This window comes from Acinonyx jubatus, chromosome D2 (genome assembly GCF_027475565.1).
Source record: "Acinonyx jubatus isolate Ajub_Pintada_27869175 chromosome D2, VMU_Ajub_asm_v1.0, whole genome shotgun sequence".
NCBI classification, from domain to species: Eukaryota; Metazoa; Chordata; class Mammalia; order Carnivora; family Felidae; genus Acinonyx; species Acinonyx jubatus.
In genome coordinates, this window is record NC_069393.1 from 69,515,947 (window position 1) to 69,532,011 (window position 16,065).

The window sequence follows — 16,065 nt, forward strand, 5'->3', positions numbered from 1 at the left end:
TTTCGTGTTAAACTTTTGCTCTCTGCCATTTGTTCCCTTGGGTGACAGCTGGAAGAGAGTGGTCCTAACCCACCCTGCCACCTGCTACAGGACAACCTGCCCAGGTAGAGTCTGCGTCTTGGATTTTCTAGCTTTTTCTGGGCCCTGGGACTAGGCTGGCATCTAAAGATGTGTTTGCACGCCTGGGGCAGAGGGTGGGGATGGAACCAGCTCCCAGGCAGGGCGACTGGCATTTCAAGAGGTGGAGGCGAATGCTCATGCTGGACTCATTCCTCCTTTGCTCAGTGGCGTTTTTTCCACTAAGAATGAAGACTTTGGAGTTACCTTCCTTAACCCGTGCCCCTTGCAGGACAAGAGGCAGAGAAGGGCGTGCCTTGAGCACCGGCTTTGCAGAAAGGGAAGCTCACGTCCAGCACCAAACTCCAGGCCGGACACTTAAGCCTCAGTTTCCTCCTCTATAAAACAGATTGTCCCACGTCTGGAATCCCCGTCTCCCTGCTCTGTATGATAGGGGGTATCATAAACGGGTTCCTAGTGAAGATTCGGTAGATAAATGCCCACGGAAGTGCTTCGTCAGCCACAAGGCCCCAAAGCAAACAGGCGGACTCACTAATACCATTAGGCATCGTTCAGCCTGGCTCCCCAGTGGGCCTTCCTGCTCCTTCCCCGGGGGTCTAGTGCACCCCACTGACCCGGGAGCATAGACATTGCACTCATGTGTTGGCATCAGTCATTTATGGGTTTGCTACTCCCGATTGAGGCAAGGAGCCCGTCTCCTGGAAGCAGAGCCAGCTGCACTTTCTGCCCCGAGTTTGGCGATCCCCTTGACATCCTGTTTTAAAGTTCCCAAGTTGCATACTTGTGAAACACAGAAGAAGCTGAAAGTAGGGTGGTTTCTTCCTCAGACATTAAGGTTTGAGGGGTGCCTGGGTGGCTCAGTCGGTTAAGCTCAGTCTTGAGTTCGGCTCAGGTCATGATCTCACGGTTCTTGAGATCAAGTCTCGCGTCGAGTCCTGCTTGGGATTCTCTGTCCCCCTCTCTCTTTGCCTGTCCCCCGCTCACGCGTGCTCGCACGCACGTGCTCGCTGTCTTTCTGCGCCCCCCTCCAAAAAAAAAAGGAAATTGAAGTTTGAGCCTAAAGCTTTGGAAAGAGAGTGACCCGGGTTTGAGTCCCAGCTCTACCCCTTTCCAGCTATCTGAACTGCACATGACCTCTAGTCATTGAACTTCAGTTTCCCCATCTGAAATGAGGGGACCTTGACAAAACCTACCTCATCGGGCAGTGTCCGTGAAGCGAGATCATGCACGCGTGGTGCTTAACACAGTACCTGGCACGTAGCAGCTGCTCCATTAAAGGTCCCATGTTCATGCGCCCCCAGTTGTTTCCATGATACACAGGCTGACAGAATAGCAGGCCTGGGTGCCCGGAGTTGGCCTCAAAAATTCTACCTCCAATAAGCATACGCTTTAATTATAGTGATGTGACCACCACATTTTCTACATTTTTATGTAGAAAGGACAGAAATCACCAATTCCCGTGGTAACCACACTCAGCTGCTTAGTAAGTCCTTTGCATATCATGATACGTGAATTCATAAAGATCTTGTCTGTTCTAACTCTGGGAGGGAGGTCGTGTGGTATCATCTGCATTTTACAGTAATTGATAAGGGAATTGAAAGGAGCTCAGATATTGACCATAGGGTATCATAGGTAGGACACTTCAGAGCGGGCCCCATTTTGTCACGGGCTGTGGTTTCCTGTATAAAGTAGCCCCTTTGGAAGAGACACTGCCCCTAATTTGGACCTCACCTCCCAAAGCCAATGCTGTGTTAACATGTTATGGAGTGTTGGCTTCACACCAGGCTTTGTGCCAAGACTTTCCGTGGATTAGTTCGCATGATCGTCACAATAACCCTGTGGAGGGGCTAATTACGGTGCCCATGCAGGTGGAGGAGGCCACATTCATGGGCCCCAGGCACCAAAGGCTCACCATCTTGCAGTGGCAGCCCAGAGAGGCCGTTAAGAACAACCCCATAGAACTTCAGGAAATGGCACGCCACGGTGCCGCCTGAGTCTTACGGACACCCGCGTGGCTGCCATGATGCTACTGAGATTTCCATCCTCGCCGAGCTCCGATCCAACACCAGTTAATCACTGCAGCCCCCGGGAGCTCCTCCAGGTCTCCTCGGCAGGCGGGGGCTGTGAAGCCATGTTGTGCAGTCGGCTAAGGCTGCCATGAACAAATATCACAGACCGGATGCCTGAAGCAACAGAAATGCACTTGCTCCTGGTTCTGGAGACTGGGAGTCCAAGATGAAGGGGGCGGCAGGTTCTGTTTCTTCTGGGGTCTCTCTGCTCCGTTTGCAGATGGCTGTCTCCTCATTGTCCTCACGTGGCCTCCCTCTGCACGAGGCTGGTGTCTCTTCCTCCTCGTACGCGCCAGACTGGATTAGGGCCCACCCTATGACCTCATTTGGCCTTAATTTCCTCTTTAAAGGCCCTTTCCAAATACAGTCACATCCTAAGGACCTGAGGGCTGGGACTTGCACATATGAATTTGGAGGAAGACAATTCAGTCCCTAACAGTCCAGGGTCCGTTGAGCCTGTAATTCACACAGGGCCTTAGGAAGCCCATCACTGAATGCCCTTGACATCGGCCACCCGGCCCCTGCTTTACGTGCCTCACTCGCTTTCTGTCCCCTCTTTGCCACAGACTTCGTGGCTAGTTTCCTAGTGGTCCCAAGGGAAGAAGGGAGCTGGGCCCTGGTGGGGCGCAGGGTGGTCTGCCAGATTCACACCTCTGGCCAAACCCCTTCAAGCCTCTGAGCTGACGTGCTAGGCTCTTAATGGGCCTCTCTCCGATAGGCGCCTGTGACTCGCAGCCCTGCCAGAATGGAGGCACGTGTGTTCCAGAAGGACTGGACAGGTACCACTGCCTCTGCCCACCAGCCTTCGGAGGGGAGGCTGACTGCGGTACGTATGCACGGGACTTCTGAGACTGACCGTTGGGGAGCCGTGGAACCTGGGCTCCCCCTACCAACCTCCCACCCTGCTAGCTACTAGGTAGAAACTGGCCCTTGAGTTTTAGAGCCACCTACTTTGCAGGCACACCGCCGATCTGTTGTTTCGTGTGATACAGCCTCTGAGTGCTCCACGAATAAATAACTCAGGTGGTGATACCCTGGGTAGGACAGCGGCCCCTGGCGTATTATCTTTAGAATGGCCACTGCTTGCTCTTTGAGCATTGCTGAGTTCAGGTGCAGGCTGACGCCAGTCGGACTCTCAGTCCTGGTTGTGGGCAGTCTCTTCTCCCCTCTCATAGGAACAGGAGCAAAGGGCCTAACCCCTGGTATGAGATGAAAATTATAGTAGGCTTTACTCTGTAGGGTTGCTGGGCATTTAAAATAAGGTAGATGGAAGGTGCCTTGTAACAAGGCTTGACACACAGTAGGAGCTTATTAAACAAAAACTTTAAAATATATATATATATTTATTATATATATTATGTTATAATAATATATTGATAATACATATTATAGATAATATATTATTAAATTATTAATTATACAAATATAATATATAATTCTATATTAATTATATTAATATATTTATATATTATATAATATATGATATATATTGTAGATTATATAATGTTATATAATATATGTTATATACTATATAATGTTATATAATATATATTGTATATTATATAATGTTATATATATTATATAATGTTATATATGTATTATATATATTATATAATGTTATTATATAATATATGTATTATATATATTTTTTATTTATTGTAAAAAATAATAAAAAACATAGTGTTGGGTCAACTGGAGATCTCTATGGAAGAACACAATCTTGACCCCCTACCTTCTAAGAGACACAGAAATCAGTTCCGGATGGATCGTAGATCTAAACGTAAAAGACAAAGCAGTGAAGTTTCTGGAAGAAAACGTGGCATATCTTCCTGATTTGAGGTAGACAAAGATTTCTCACAGGGACACAAGAAGCACTAACCATAATGGAAGAAAGTTCTAAGTTACAGTTTAAGTTTTAAAAAGTGGCCAGACGGAGACCCGTAGTGAGAGCCAGGAGGGAGAGCCGTGTCCGGGTCGGTGTAACTCTGTGCCATGCGCCCCAGCCCGTGTCGCCTGCTTCTCTGCCCCGTCTCCCTCCTGGGAGGGAGGTGTCTCCTGCCTGGTGTAGTGGCTGGGCATCTCGGGTGGGACAGCGACCTCCATGCTCCAGGTGGCCATAGCGTGACTGACGGCTGCTGTGATCCCGGCAGCCCCGAAGCTGAGCCCGGAATGCAGAATCGATGTCCTCTTCCTGCTGGCCAGCTCAGCGGGCACCACCCTGGAGGGCTTCCTGCGGGCCAAGGCCTTCGTGAAGCGGTTTGTGCAGGCCTCACTGGGCGAGGACTCCCGGGCCCGCGTGGGTGTGGCCCGCTACAGCGGGGAGCTGATGGTGGCCGTGCCCGTGGGCGAGTACCAGGACGTGCCGGACCTGCTCAGGAGCCTGGATGGCATCCCCTTCGGCGGGGGCGCCACCCTAACGGGCGGCGCCTTGCGGCAGGCGGCTGAGCGCGGCTTCGGGAGCGCCGCCAGGACGGGCCAGGACCGTCCCCGCAGAGTGGTGGTCCTGCTCACCGAGTCACCCTCCCAGGATGACGTGGCCGGCCCGGCGCGTCGTGCGAGGGCCCGAGAGCTGCTCCTGCTGGGAGTGGGCACCGAGGCCATGCGGGCAGAGCTGGAGGAGATCACAGGCAGCCCAGAGCGCGTCCTGGTCTACACCGGCCCACATGACCTGTTCCGCCAAACCCGTGAGCTGCAGGGGAAGCTGTGCAGCCGGCCGCCGCCAGGTGAGGTCCCAGGACTCCACGGTGCTTCCTCTTACGAGGCGTTAAAACAGGGTGCATTTGTCATAGTTAATGAATCCACAAATATATTATTATTTACTAAGGTCTATGCTTTGTTCAGATCTTAGTCTTTACCTAGTGGCCGTTTTTTTGTTCCAGGGATTCTGTCCAGGACCCTGCGTTATAGTTGGCCATCATGCCTTCCTAGGCTTCCCCGGGCCGCCAGTTTCTCAGATATTCCTTGTGCTGGCGTGGTGTTTAAAAACCGATAAATCTGATCCACTGGCTCCCCTCCGCACTTGGCAGAAAACCCAGACTCCTTCCGCTGGCTTCTGAGAGCTCCCTGTGGCTGGTTCCTCAGATCTGTCTGCAGCCCCAGCACGGTGCGGGGTGGGGGTGGGGGGGGTCCAGCCACTCGGGGCCTCCCCCTGCCTCAGGACCCCACCCACCCCTCAGCTCACACTTACTCCTCACAGAGAGGCCCTGACTTCTCCCGATCTGCTTTTGTGCTCCTGCTGGTCCCTCTCACAGTAGCCTGGTTTGGGCCCCCAAGCCTGCTCACATAATTTGTAATTCTGTGTGGGTCTCCTGTCTGTCACCCCACAGACAGCCCCTTGAGGCGGGGCGTGGGCCCATCTTGTCCCCTTGGTACAGTCAGCGCCTCGAGTCCAGTTCATGGCACACGGAGGGTGCCCAGGAAGGGAAGGGATGAGGGTGCGGGCGAGTTGCTGTCCCAGAGGGTCCCCGGAGCCCAGTGGCTTACAGCCGATTTAGACATTTCTTCCTCTCGCAGTTAGGAGGTGAGTGTGGCCTCAGCCAGCAGGGTGGCTTGGCTCTCTTGTGCCACCTCTGGGCCTGAGGTCCTTGTTTCTCAGCCAGCAGGAGGTGGGGAGAAGGGAAGTAGGAGGGAAGCAGCTTCCTCTCGAGGACAGGGTTTGGAGACCGCACGGTCGTTTCCGACCACATCCCGTGAGACAGGTGTGGCCATCTGCCTCAGCTCTCTCTGCCGGGGAGTCTGGGGATGCGGTGTAGCCTGGCATTTGTGTGTCCTCACGTTCGAGGAGCGGGCGGAGGGTGGCGGCTGCAGCGGGCCGACTGGCTGGCCCAACCCAGGGCGGCCCCCCTTTTTGGCCTGGTGCTGAGGAGGGGCCTCCGCTGGGCAGGGCCTGGCCCGGGGCTCACTCCGCTTGTCCCCGCAGGCTGCCAGGCGCGGTCCCTGGACCTGGTCTTCGCGTTGGATGCCTCGGCCTCCGTGGGGCCCGAGAACTTCGCCTGGATGCAGAGTTTCGTGAGGAGTTGCGCGCTCCGGTTTGACGTGAACCCCGACGTGACGCAGGTCGGCCTGGTGGTTTACGGCGGCCAGGTCCGCGTGGCCTTCGGGCTGGACACCCACGCCACCCGCGCCGCGGTGCTGCGGGCCGTGAGCCAGGCCCCCTACCTGGGCGGGGTGGGCTCGGCGGGCACAGCCTTGCTGCACATCCATGACAGGGTGATGACGGTCCAGAGGGGCGCCCGGCCTGGTGTCCCCAAGGCTGTGGTGGTGCTCACAGGCGGGCTGGGGGTGGAGGACGCGGCTGTCCCCGTCCGGAAGCTGAGGAACAATGGCGTCTCTGTCCTGGTGGTGGGCGTGGGGCCCGTGCTGAGGGAGGCGCTGCGGAGGCTCGCGGGTCCCCGGGACTCCCTGCTCCACGTGGCAACCTACGCAGACCTGAGGCACCACCAGGACGCGCTCCTCCAGTGGATATGTGGAGGTGAGCGGGGGGGAGTCCACACCCTTCATTGTCGCTTCCGGGGTGGGGCTGGGGGCACTCAGCTTGCGCCCTTGGGTGCGTCATCGCCAGGATGGCAGCGCCCCCCCAGCTGCCCCCGCGCGTTCCGTGCGCTGGCTTCTCTGCGTGAAACCCGGCCCCAGGCGCAGCTGACCCAATCTGACATTTAAGGTGCAGAGAATTTGAGTAACAAAAAAAAAATCCCTCTCTCCCGACTTGAGAGGTTTTGTACCTCGTTTGAACAGAAGACATCCCTAGGATACCCGCAGACGCCCCCAGGAATCTGAGGGCCCGGGTTGACACCGACCTAGATGGTGAATGACAGAGCTGGGAACAAACACGGCCAGGCCAGCCTGACCCCAGGGCCTCCTTTTGCCAGTGACCTCCTTCCTGCTGTTTTAAAAGTGTGTCCGTGATAATAATAATGGTAAACACTGCTATGTGCACAGCATGTTTGAGAGAGAGAGAGAGAGAGAGAGAGAGTCAGTCTCCATATGCAGTAGTGAAGGAAGGCTGTGTGGACGCCGGGTCTGTGACCTGGCCAAGCAGTGTGGGGCACCAACCACCTGCCAACCTCCAAGCTGCTGCTCTACTCCAGGGGCCTCACCTCTGTTCTGGGCTTCCTTGGAGTCGAGGGCCTTGGGGCTGACCTGGGCTGGGCCTGCTGGGCACGTTCTCCCTTCTAGAAGCCAAGCGGCCCGTCAACCTCTGCAAACCCAGCCCGTGCATGCACGAGGGCACCTGCATCCTGCAGAACGGGAGCTACCGCTGCGAGTGCCAGGACGGCTGGCAGGGCCCCCACTGTGGGAAACGTAAGTGGGGCTCTCGCTCTGCACGTGGGAGCTGGGGGTGACCCTCAGACCTGCTGAGCCCCAGGGACTCCGCCGAAGGCAGGTTCTAGGGCGTTCGCTCAACAGAAGGACTCATGCAGTCATTTGTCGTTCCCGCGCGAGACATTGAGCGGGGCCGCCTGCACCCTGGGCGCGGTTCTAGGTGCGGGGAATATGGCAGTAAACAAGCAGTCCTGTCCTGCCGGAGCTCTCATGCCAGCGGGGGAGACGGACAGGGAGCAGGTGCAACATGCAGCGTGTGGGTGCTGAGCATATCCTGGGAGGGAGGTCTCCCAGGGGGGCCTGGGCCGGGAGCGCAGTGGAGGCGGGGTGTCTGGGAGACAGAGGACGCAGGCACAGATGCAGGTTGGTGGGGACAGGGTGGGGGGTGGAGGCTGGGGGGAGTTCTTTTTTGAACGTGTCTCCCCTCTCAGCGAAATGGGAGGAACAGCCGTCAGCAGAGAGTGAGGACAGGAGGGGGCACTGGCGGTTTGAGGAGAGCTCGGTAACTGTCCAGGAGAGAAGGGGCCTCAACCAGATGGAGAGTAATGTTGGGCAGCCTTACGGGCCCACTGTGGCTCCTGCTCTTGAATTTCAAGTTAGGGGAGCCAGCGACCAGAAGATGCCCCTGGAAGTCTTGGGTTTTCGGCCACTGGCCGAGCAAGGCTGTCTGAGGCCGGGGAGTGGACCTGAAGGGCGCTGATAGGGCCTCTGATCTGGCACGTGGGCTCGGGCTTGGGCTCGGGCTCTGGAGGAAGGGAGAGCCACCCAGGGCCCCACAGGCTGCCATTTGGCTGAAAAGATGACTGACACTCCTCCTGTTCTCAAGGTTCATTTCTCTCCCAGGGTCCTTGAGAGGAGATGCCCCCAAGGCCCGTGGCTCCCCCCGAGACCCCTCCCAGCAACTGCCCAGGTCTGAGCACCCCGGGCGCTGAAACTGCCGTGGCATCCGTGGAGCATCCTGCCTCCGGCTCCGCGCAGAACCCTCCCGCCCACGTGCCTCCGCCACAAAGAGCTGTCCCGGCTGCAGACTGTGCTGCTTGGGGACACAGCGACACCTGACTCCACCACTAATGCTGATGTTGAAAAGTCTTGACATGTAAGTATTTGGTTGCTGTGCCTGGCTGTGCCCCAGTGAGCTCGTGTCGTCGGCCGCCTTTCCCCTGAGGAGAAACAAAGGAGCGTGGAGACTCCTGATGGCCTGTTTGAAGCAACCTTGGCCCTCACCAGATGCTAAATAGGATGTCGTTGGGAACGGTAATAGGAGGAGGCGCGGACTAGAGTGGTGTTTGGACCACTGAAGCCACGGCATTTCGAGATGGAAAAAGTGTGGACCTTTTCACACCTCTTTTCCCAAAGATTTCCTAGTGCGTTTGCTTTCGGTTCGACAAGGGGCTTGTGTGGCATTTGTGACTTCTTCTGGTGCCTGGATCTGTGCGTGACAAAGACCTAGAAGGGCTCGGGACTGGAATGTGACCACTAACCAACTTGTTTGACTATGGGGGAGGGGCCAGGTGAAGATGTCCCAGGTCCTGGGCTACATTCCCTTTGGGGGGGGCTTCCTCGAGAGATTACGTAAGGGGGCTACTTGGGGGGTGTTTATTGCTTGCTTTTTGTTTCTTAGGACAAAGAGGATTGGAATTCTTAAACAAATACAGCATAAAGAAACCTAGAGGGTGTTGGCGTTTTTTAAGCATCGATCTTATGTTATCTAAGTGGCTTTGCTTCTCGCTAAAGGAATGTCTCAGGATATGATGTTGGTTACTTAACAGGACCCGTGTGGCAAAAAGGCTTTTTAGTTGGAGTGTTTTCTGGCAAACCAGGTACTTACCCCTGCAGTGTTTAGGAATCAGTCCTTCCCCTTGGTTGTGGTCCTTTTGCTTTGGGTTTTCAGTAGAAACCTTTGTGGAGCTGTGACCTACATCCAGATACTTCGTCTTTTCTTTTTAATGTAAATAATGTAAATGTTTTACATGCAAATATTCAAGGCTGCTTTGACCTAAAGTACTTGAAGAGGCCACCTGAGGGTGTCCTTAGACATTTCAAATGAAAGATCCAGCGTACCAAGCACCTTCATGACAGTCATTTGTGTTCAAGGATATTTTCACTCCTGTTACTACTTTAGCCTGGGCAGGTGACATCAGAGCAGGGATGTCCACCTGGCAGGTGCCGATGGGTGATGTCTGAGAACTTACATGAACCCACAGTCTTTAACAGCAAGTTTAATCATTTTACAGTGTAGGCTCTTTGGGTCAGGGCTGATATTTGGACATCCCATTTGAATTGCTTTGACTTAAAAAAAAACCCACAGACTTACACATTAAAACATTGCTTCTGTTTTTAGATCCCAGACCTTGAGCCTTTTTTTTTTTCTTCCTTTTCTAGGGAAGGTACCACTGAATAGTTCAACCCTCTCAGCATCCCAATAGTGGCAGAGAGAATTCCTATCTCATTGCCTAACCAGCCAAGACTTTTTCTTTCTTTTAAAAGAAACTGGCCTTTTTTAACTAACTAGATTTTTTTTTAATTTAATGTTTATTCATTTTGAGACACACACACACACACACACACACACACACACACACACTGAGCAGGGGAGGGGCAGAGAGGGAGACACAGAATCTGAAGCAGGCTCTGAGCTGTCAGCACAGAGCCCGACGTGGGGCTCGAACTCACAAGCTGTGAGATCGTGATGTGAGCTGAAGTCAGACACTTAACCTCCTGAGCCACTCAGGCATCCCTAACTAACTAGAATTTAAATAAAAACTTGAAACTAGTGGCTCAGTTGGTTAAATGTCTGACTTTAGCTCAGGTCATGACCTTGCAGTTCGTGGGTTCGAACCCTGCGTCGGGCTCTGTGCTGACAGCTCAGAGCCTGGCTCACTGCCTCGGATTCTGTGTCTCCCTCTCTCTCTGCCCCTCCCCCCGCTCACCCTCTGTCTCTTAAAAATAGAACATTAAAAAAAAATGTTCTCCTTGGAAAAATTAAAACAGTGCAAATAGGTCATAAATTTTATTTTCTGAATGATCCTGATTGCAGCCACCTTGCTAGACGCTCTACTCCTGTTAATTTGCTTTTCTAGAAAGGTATTTGTAAATAATCAGTCTTATTTCTTCCTTTTGATATTTGTGCTAGTACTTTCTCATGTCGTTTTGCATTGTCTAGGGACCTCCAGAATAATGTTTTAAAGAGTAGTGGTATCTGTTTCTGGACCCGGAGCGATCTCCCATCATGATGTGTTATTTTTGTGGATTACTTTATCAGGTTAGGAATACTTCTTTCTATTCCTGGATTACGAAGAGTGTTTATGAGGAGTATTGAGATTTGTGGTATGCTCTTCTGTTTCCTTTGAGATGATGTTCTTTTTCACATTTAATCTGTTCATATCATAAATGGCCCATTAGTATAGTTTCAATCGTTGAACCACTGTTGCTTCCGTGGATAAACATGACCAGGTCATGCTGCATGATTCTTTAAACACTGTTGAATTTCACTTGCCAATATTCAGGGGTTTTTTTCATTTTTGTCCCCAAAAATGAGATTTGGTTTTTCTTTGGTGATTTGTGTTGGATTTTTGGTATCAGAACTAAGCTAAAACTTTATAAAACGGAAAAGACATACTCCTGAAACTTAAGGGCCTTTTACGTTGTCTTTTTATTAGCGATTTCAAGGAGCCAGATTTTGTCCTTTTTGAAATAAGCGCATTCACGCATGGAACTTTTCGCTCCTTAGGCAACCTTCCAAGTATCGGTCCGTTTCTTTGCCCCAAGAATGATTTAGGAGTGTGTTTAACTTCCGGGCGTATTGATTTTCAGTCATGTATCTGCAGAAACCGATCACACAGGTTTCCTTTGCATTCTGTACACAGTTACACGGCGAAAATCCTTTTCAGCCTTACTGACGCTGGGATCACACTGCCACCAGTTTTTACTGGACGTATTTTCAAGTCAAGTAGGTAAATAACCAAGACGTTGCCCCCTTGAGGCAGAAGTCACCAGGCACTGCCCCAAATAATTCCGTGAAATAACAAGGAAAAACCCAAAATACAATTAACGTTTTATTAAAAAAAAAAAAAAAAATCGAACTCATCACTTGGTAAAGGGCACCAAGCGTATATAGCACAAAGAAAATAAATGCCCTGGGATTAGAAAGACCGTAGAAATCAAAAGAATTTTAGTTCTCAGGAACCAGTGTTAGAGAACTCTGATTGATAACCGCCCCCACCCCGCCCCCGAGACGAGGCAGAAATGACAGATGAAATGTTTCAATCGGTGTTAACAACAGACACATCAGAAGAGAAGACACAGAAGAACAGCACTGCCAATTTTAGGAGTAGAGAGAGTCACCCCGAAACAAAATTCGCCACCTTCTTCACGGAAGGGGCCTGGACATTACGCAGAACTTAAATAACTTTTCCCTTAAAAATGGCCTGGCCACAGGACGGAATCTGTAAACGCTGGGTCATCTTTTCTCCTATGGTAACGTAAAAAGTCCGATCTCAAAAAGATACTTTCACATCTCAAAAAGACACTTTTCGCTGTTCTAAATTACAGGATTTTAAACATTTCTTTCCCCCTATATAATACAGCATCACTTAAAATTTTATTTAAAAGCAATTGATTCAGGCCTGCTTGAGGCTGGGAAAAAAAAAAAAAGTCCTGAACTTAGTGGGGACCTCACCTCAGCTTGGTCCCAAATAGTCTCCCCTGTTCCTGTTTTTTCAAAAAGCATGTCATGGATGGCTTTACACAGGTGATATCGAGGCTGTTTTAAAACCACGGAAGACTGAGTAGGACTTGCTAATGTTGGAGAGAAGACCCTTGGATGAGAGGTGACAGTCCAGAGTGCAGGTCTTCTCGGTCACCAAAGCCACACGACCAGTGGGTCAGGGTCCTGCTACCTTGATTTCTTTCCCACCAAAGTCTCACCATCAGAAGCTTTTCGCTACTTACAAAGCTTGATACAGCAGTTGATGAAAACTTCAAAGAAGAAACACAGAATACACCTGAATACAACAATGGATTGTTTCCACTCAGTAGACTTAGGTCTCCAGAGAAGCCCTCTTTTTGTTGTTATATATTATTTCCTTTGGCCCTGAAGACGGACAGAGCCTCCTCTTAGTCAGTGCTCTCCACCTGTAGTACCATAGTCCTTTTTTCTTCTGAACAAAGACTTTAATGAAGCAGGATTGTCACCAAGGTCCACGATGGCAGGAAAAGTCTTTAGATGAAACTCGTTTCCTAACTTGTTCCTTTCTTCTCCCATTCCTAGGGTGGCAAATACCAGCACCACCACCCGCCCCCCCGCCAAAGAAGAGAGTTAGTTAACATTGTTCTGTGTATATGGAGGTTGCTACGGAGGGTAAGAAGTATTTTTTTTTTGAAGCTTAGAGGCATTGGAGACGGTAATTGTTGTCTGTTCACAGTTTGGGGCACACGTTAAGAGATTCAGAGACTGTGGCACAGCGGAGCATGCTGGGAGTGAGGGAGCAGAGCCTCACATGCTCATGTGGATTTAGGAGTTAGTCATCAGTGCATGTGCTCCCAAATCTCTCTGGCAGGTAATCAGGACAGAAATAAGGAACTGAGTTTGCCATCAACAAAGGCAGCTCGGGGCATGTTCTTTCGTAGGCGGAAGAGACTGCTAACACTTTAGCCCTCAGGGAGAAACCCAGCAAGGGCACTCTGTCCTTGCTTACACCTTACCAAGCCCTTGGCCACCAGCTGGCTGGGGGGCTTTAGGCAAATCCTATCACCTGTCCCTTCAGTTTTAGTGGCAGAAGGCCTTTAAGAATCACTGACTTTCTGACTTGGAAACTCGCCCGTCACAGCTTGTCTCTGAACTCAGGCTATCACCCTGGAATCTACTGGGTAACCAACGGGTGGACAGTTGCAGGATCAAGGGTCCTCAGGCTGTGACCGGTAAGAACGTTTGGACCAAGTGCCCGCGCCTTTCTGGTTGCTCAGGGCCGAGGACGGAGCCAAAGGCACAAGGAAGCCTCAGCCCCTGCGTGAGAGCCGAGGGCTCAGAGCTGGCGCCCAAAGCGGGGACGTGCTACCCTAGGCAGACGAGGGACCTCGCCTTAGTGACAGTTCTGCCATCCACGGTGGCCCCGCAGGAGGCTGGGTGTGACCGCCGCTTACCTTCGCTTTCTGGAGGACAGTGCCTTTGCCTGTGACCATGACCGAAAGAGGCCTGTTCTTGAGTGCGGTGGCAGAGTTGACCGGGGTGCAGTCTGGGGCAGGGGTGGGGGTGGCAGCCTTGGGCTGTGGTGGCGAGAGGAGAGCGAGGCCTGAGTCAAGGGCGGGGCACGTGACCCGCCTCCCCCAGCCCCGGCCCCGGGGGTCGTGCAGGTGGCCAAGAGGAACCCTGCCGCTCACCCGGGGGCTCACGTTCTCCAGGTGGGTCGTGTCCACAGTGGTGCCCAGCGTCACGGGCCCGGCCTCTGCCTTCTTCAGGTTGTCCTTCACCTCCACGATGTTGAGCTCGAGGTCCACACGCCTGCTCTCCTCGACCCTGCACTCCTCGTCGATTTCCTTCAGCTTCTGCTCCAGGCTGGCCAGGACTCCCTTGTCTGCAGAGAATTTATCCGGCTTCAGGGGACAGAACCCCGGTGGAGACAGAACCCCGGTGGATGTGGCCCACAGTTCTGGCTCCACCGCTCAGGGTCGGGGCCTGAGTGAGCATTCCGCAGAGGCTGGGGAAAGCTCTGGGGGGCAGAGAGCTCTGCCTTCATAACAGGGCGTAAGTCAGAGGCCAAGGTCCCTTCTGGTAGGTTCTTAGCAGGTATCAAAACTGAGGGCCCCTATTGTTATAGCAACTGCCCAGGGAGGGAGAGAGCAGCTTTATTACTGACTCTTGGAGGATGCCTGTGCTGTTCCCACCTGCCCCACACAGTCCCCTCAATCCTGCTGGCACTCAGGGCTTCTCTAAGCCGAACGGAGTGGTGGCCCTCAGCCCTGCTACTTTCTCAATCCTGTTTTATTGTCACTCTAGAGTTCTCAGATTGGTGCTGTAGCACCAAGAAATGCTGGCCTAGGAGCTCACCGCCAGGGGGAACGACGGTGCCATGTGTGTTCAATAGAGAGTCCTGAGCCAGCAGCCACTGGAATAACTTGGCCCTGTTTCCAAGTCTAGGGTAAGTGGCCACCTGTCAGCCCTTGTCAGAGGACAAGCAGTCACAGGGCCCACTGTTTAAGGAAAAATTCACAGGGAAAAAGCTGACAAAATGTTAAAGATGTTTTTGGAACCAGAGTCCTTGTTAGCAGTATCGCTACTTTGAGAATTACTTTCTTCAGGTCTGTGACTTACTGGCCTAAGATCTTCAGGGCTTACTTGCCAGGAGAATACAGTAAAAGTTTTCTCCTACCCAGAAAATCCCCCTAGAAGAGAAAAGGTGGGGGATCCCCGGTTCTGCACCCCCAGCCCGGCTTGCTCTCCAGGTTTACAAGGACTGTGGCCAGTGCGCCTCTGGTCACGCTTGTTAGCGCATGTCCCAGCTCCGTAGGAAAGCCAGCTACTGTCTCCTTACTCCTTACCCCTGTGCGCTGGCAGCCAAGACCACTGGACCTTTGAAACCAGTAGTGCAAGGGGCTGCCTAGGGATGGGAGGGTTGGGGGGAGATAGGGAGTGACTGCTAATGAGTGTGGGTGGTAAAAATGTACAGATCTGTACAGATACTAAAAATCACTGACTTGTACACTGTAAATGGGTCCATTGTATGATCTGCGAATTGTAGCTCAGTAACGCTATTCTAGAACAAAGACAGTGGATGACTTTGGTGGAGGAGGGTCATGGGGGCACAATCACATGCTAAGCTTCCCAGGAGTCTCTGGGTTTGTCCCCAGACCTGCTCAGGCCAGTTGTGTTGGTTGGTGCAAGTCTGCAATTTAAATAGCAGATAAGCACAAAGATAGACTCTATGAAAATGACGTAAGTGCTTCGGAAAGGTCCTATAAAAAGCAAGTTTCTAGGAAATGACTGCTGACTGGTGGGAGGAGGATCTAGAAAATCATCTACAAGGAGATTTCCTTGCAAGTGTCTTAAGTGTGTGTTCACTGTAAGGAAACGAAGTCTGGGGCGCCTGGGTGGCTAAGCGTCTGACTCCGGCTCAGGTAACGATCTCACGGTTTCTGAGTTCACGCCCCACGTCGGGTTCCGCCCGCTCAGCCCAGCGCCTGCTTCCCAATCCTCTGTCTCCCTCCCCTGCTCGCCGGCTCTTTCTCTCAAAAAATGGAATAAAGAACTAAAGAGATCAAGCCTGGACATGATGGATGCTGCGGTGCAGGTGTGGTTAACACAGGAAAGGTGACCCGGGACTCCCGTTGGCTGGCCTACACCTCAGCCAGAGGCTTTGGCACTCCATTACAAGAGGGAACTTTTTTTAATGGCTATTTCTGAGAGCGAGACAGAGCACAAGCGGGGAGGGGCAGAGAGAGAGGGAGACACAGAATCCGAAGCAGACTCCAGGCTCTGAGCTGTCAGCACAGAGTCTGACACGGGGCTCGAACTCAAAAATTGTGAGATCATGACACAGAGCCGGTCACTTAACTGACTGATCCACCTGGGCACCCCAAGACAGAATGTGCTTTCAGTGAA

At 52.3% G+C, this 16,065-nt stretch overlaps 2 protein-coding genes across 14 annotated transcripts in view; one reads left to right on the forward strand and one right to left on the reverse strand.

The window, feature by feature from the left end:
* The window catches only part of VWA2 (von Willebrand factor A domain containing 2), a 44,947-nt gene extending 34,930 nt beyond the window's left edge, over window positions 1–10,017 (forward strand). The window contains exons 9-14 of the mRNA XM_027063153.2: window positions 49–104; window positions 2,866–2,973; window positions 4,298–4,870; window positions 6,067–6,618; window positions 7,323–7,448; window positions 8,313–10,017. Coding sequence (XP_026918954.2) covers window positions 49–104; window positions 2,866–2,973; window positions 4,298–4,870; window positions 6,067–6,618; window positions 7,323–7,448; window positions 8,313–8,401 — 1,504 coding nt within the window. The 3' untranslated portion in view covers window positions 8,402–10,017. The remainder of the gene's footprint in view (window positions 1–48; window positions 105–2,865; window positions 2,974–4,297; window positions 4,871–6,066; window positions 6,619–7,322; window positions 7,449–8,312) is intronic.
* A 1,494-nt stretch (window positions 10,018–11,511) lies between these two features.
* Window positions 11,512–16,065, reverse strand: part of AFAP1L2 (actin filament associated protein 1 like 2) — a 97,633-nt gene continuing 93,079 nt past the window's right edge. For 5 of the 13 annotated variants that reach the window (XM_027063145.2, XM_053207846.1, XM_027063149.2 and 2 more), the window contains 3 exons: window positions 13,848–14,041; window positions 13,611–13,733; window positions 11,512–12,734 (listed from right to left, as the gene is read on the reverse strand). In XM_027063145.2, the coding sequence (XP_026918946.1) occupies window positions 12,708–12,734; window positions 13,611–13,733; window positions 13,848–14,041 (344 nt within the window). In that variant the 3' untranslated portion in view covers window positions 11,512–12,707. The other 8 variants (XM_053207842.1, XM_053207839.1, XM_053207840.1 and 5 more) reach the window with 4 other exon arrangements.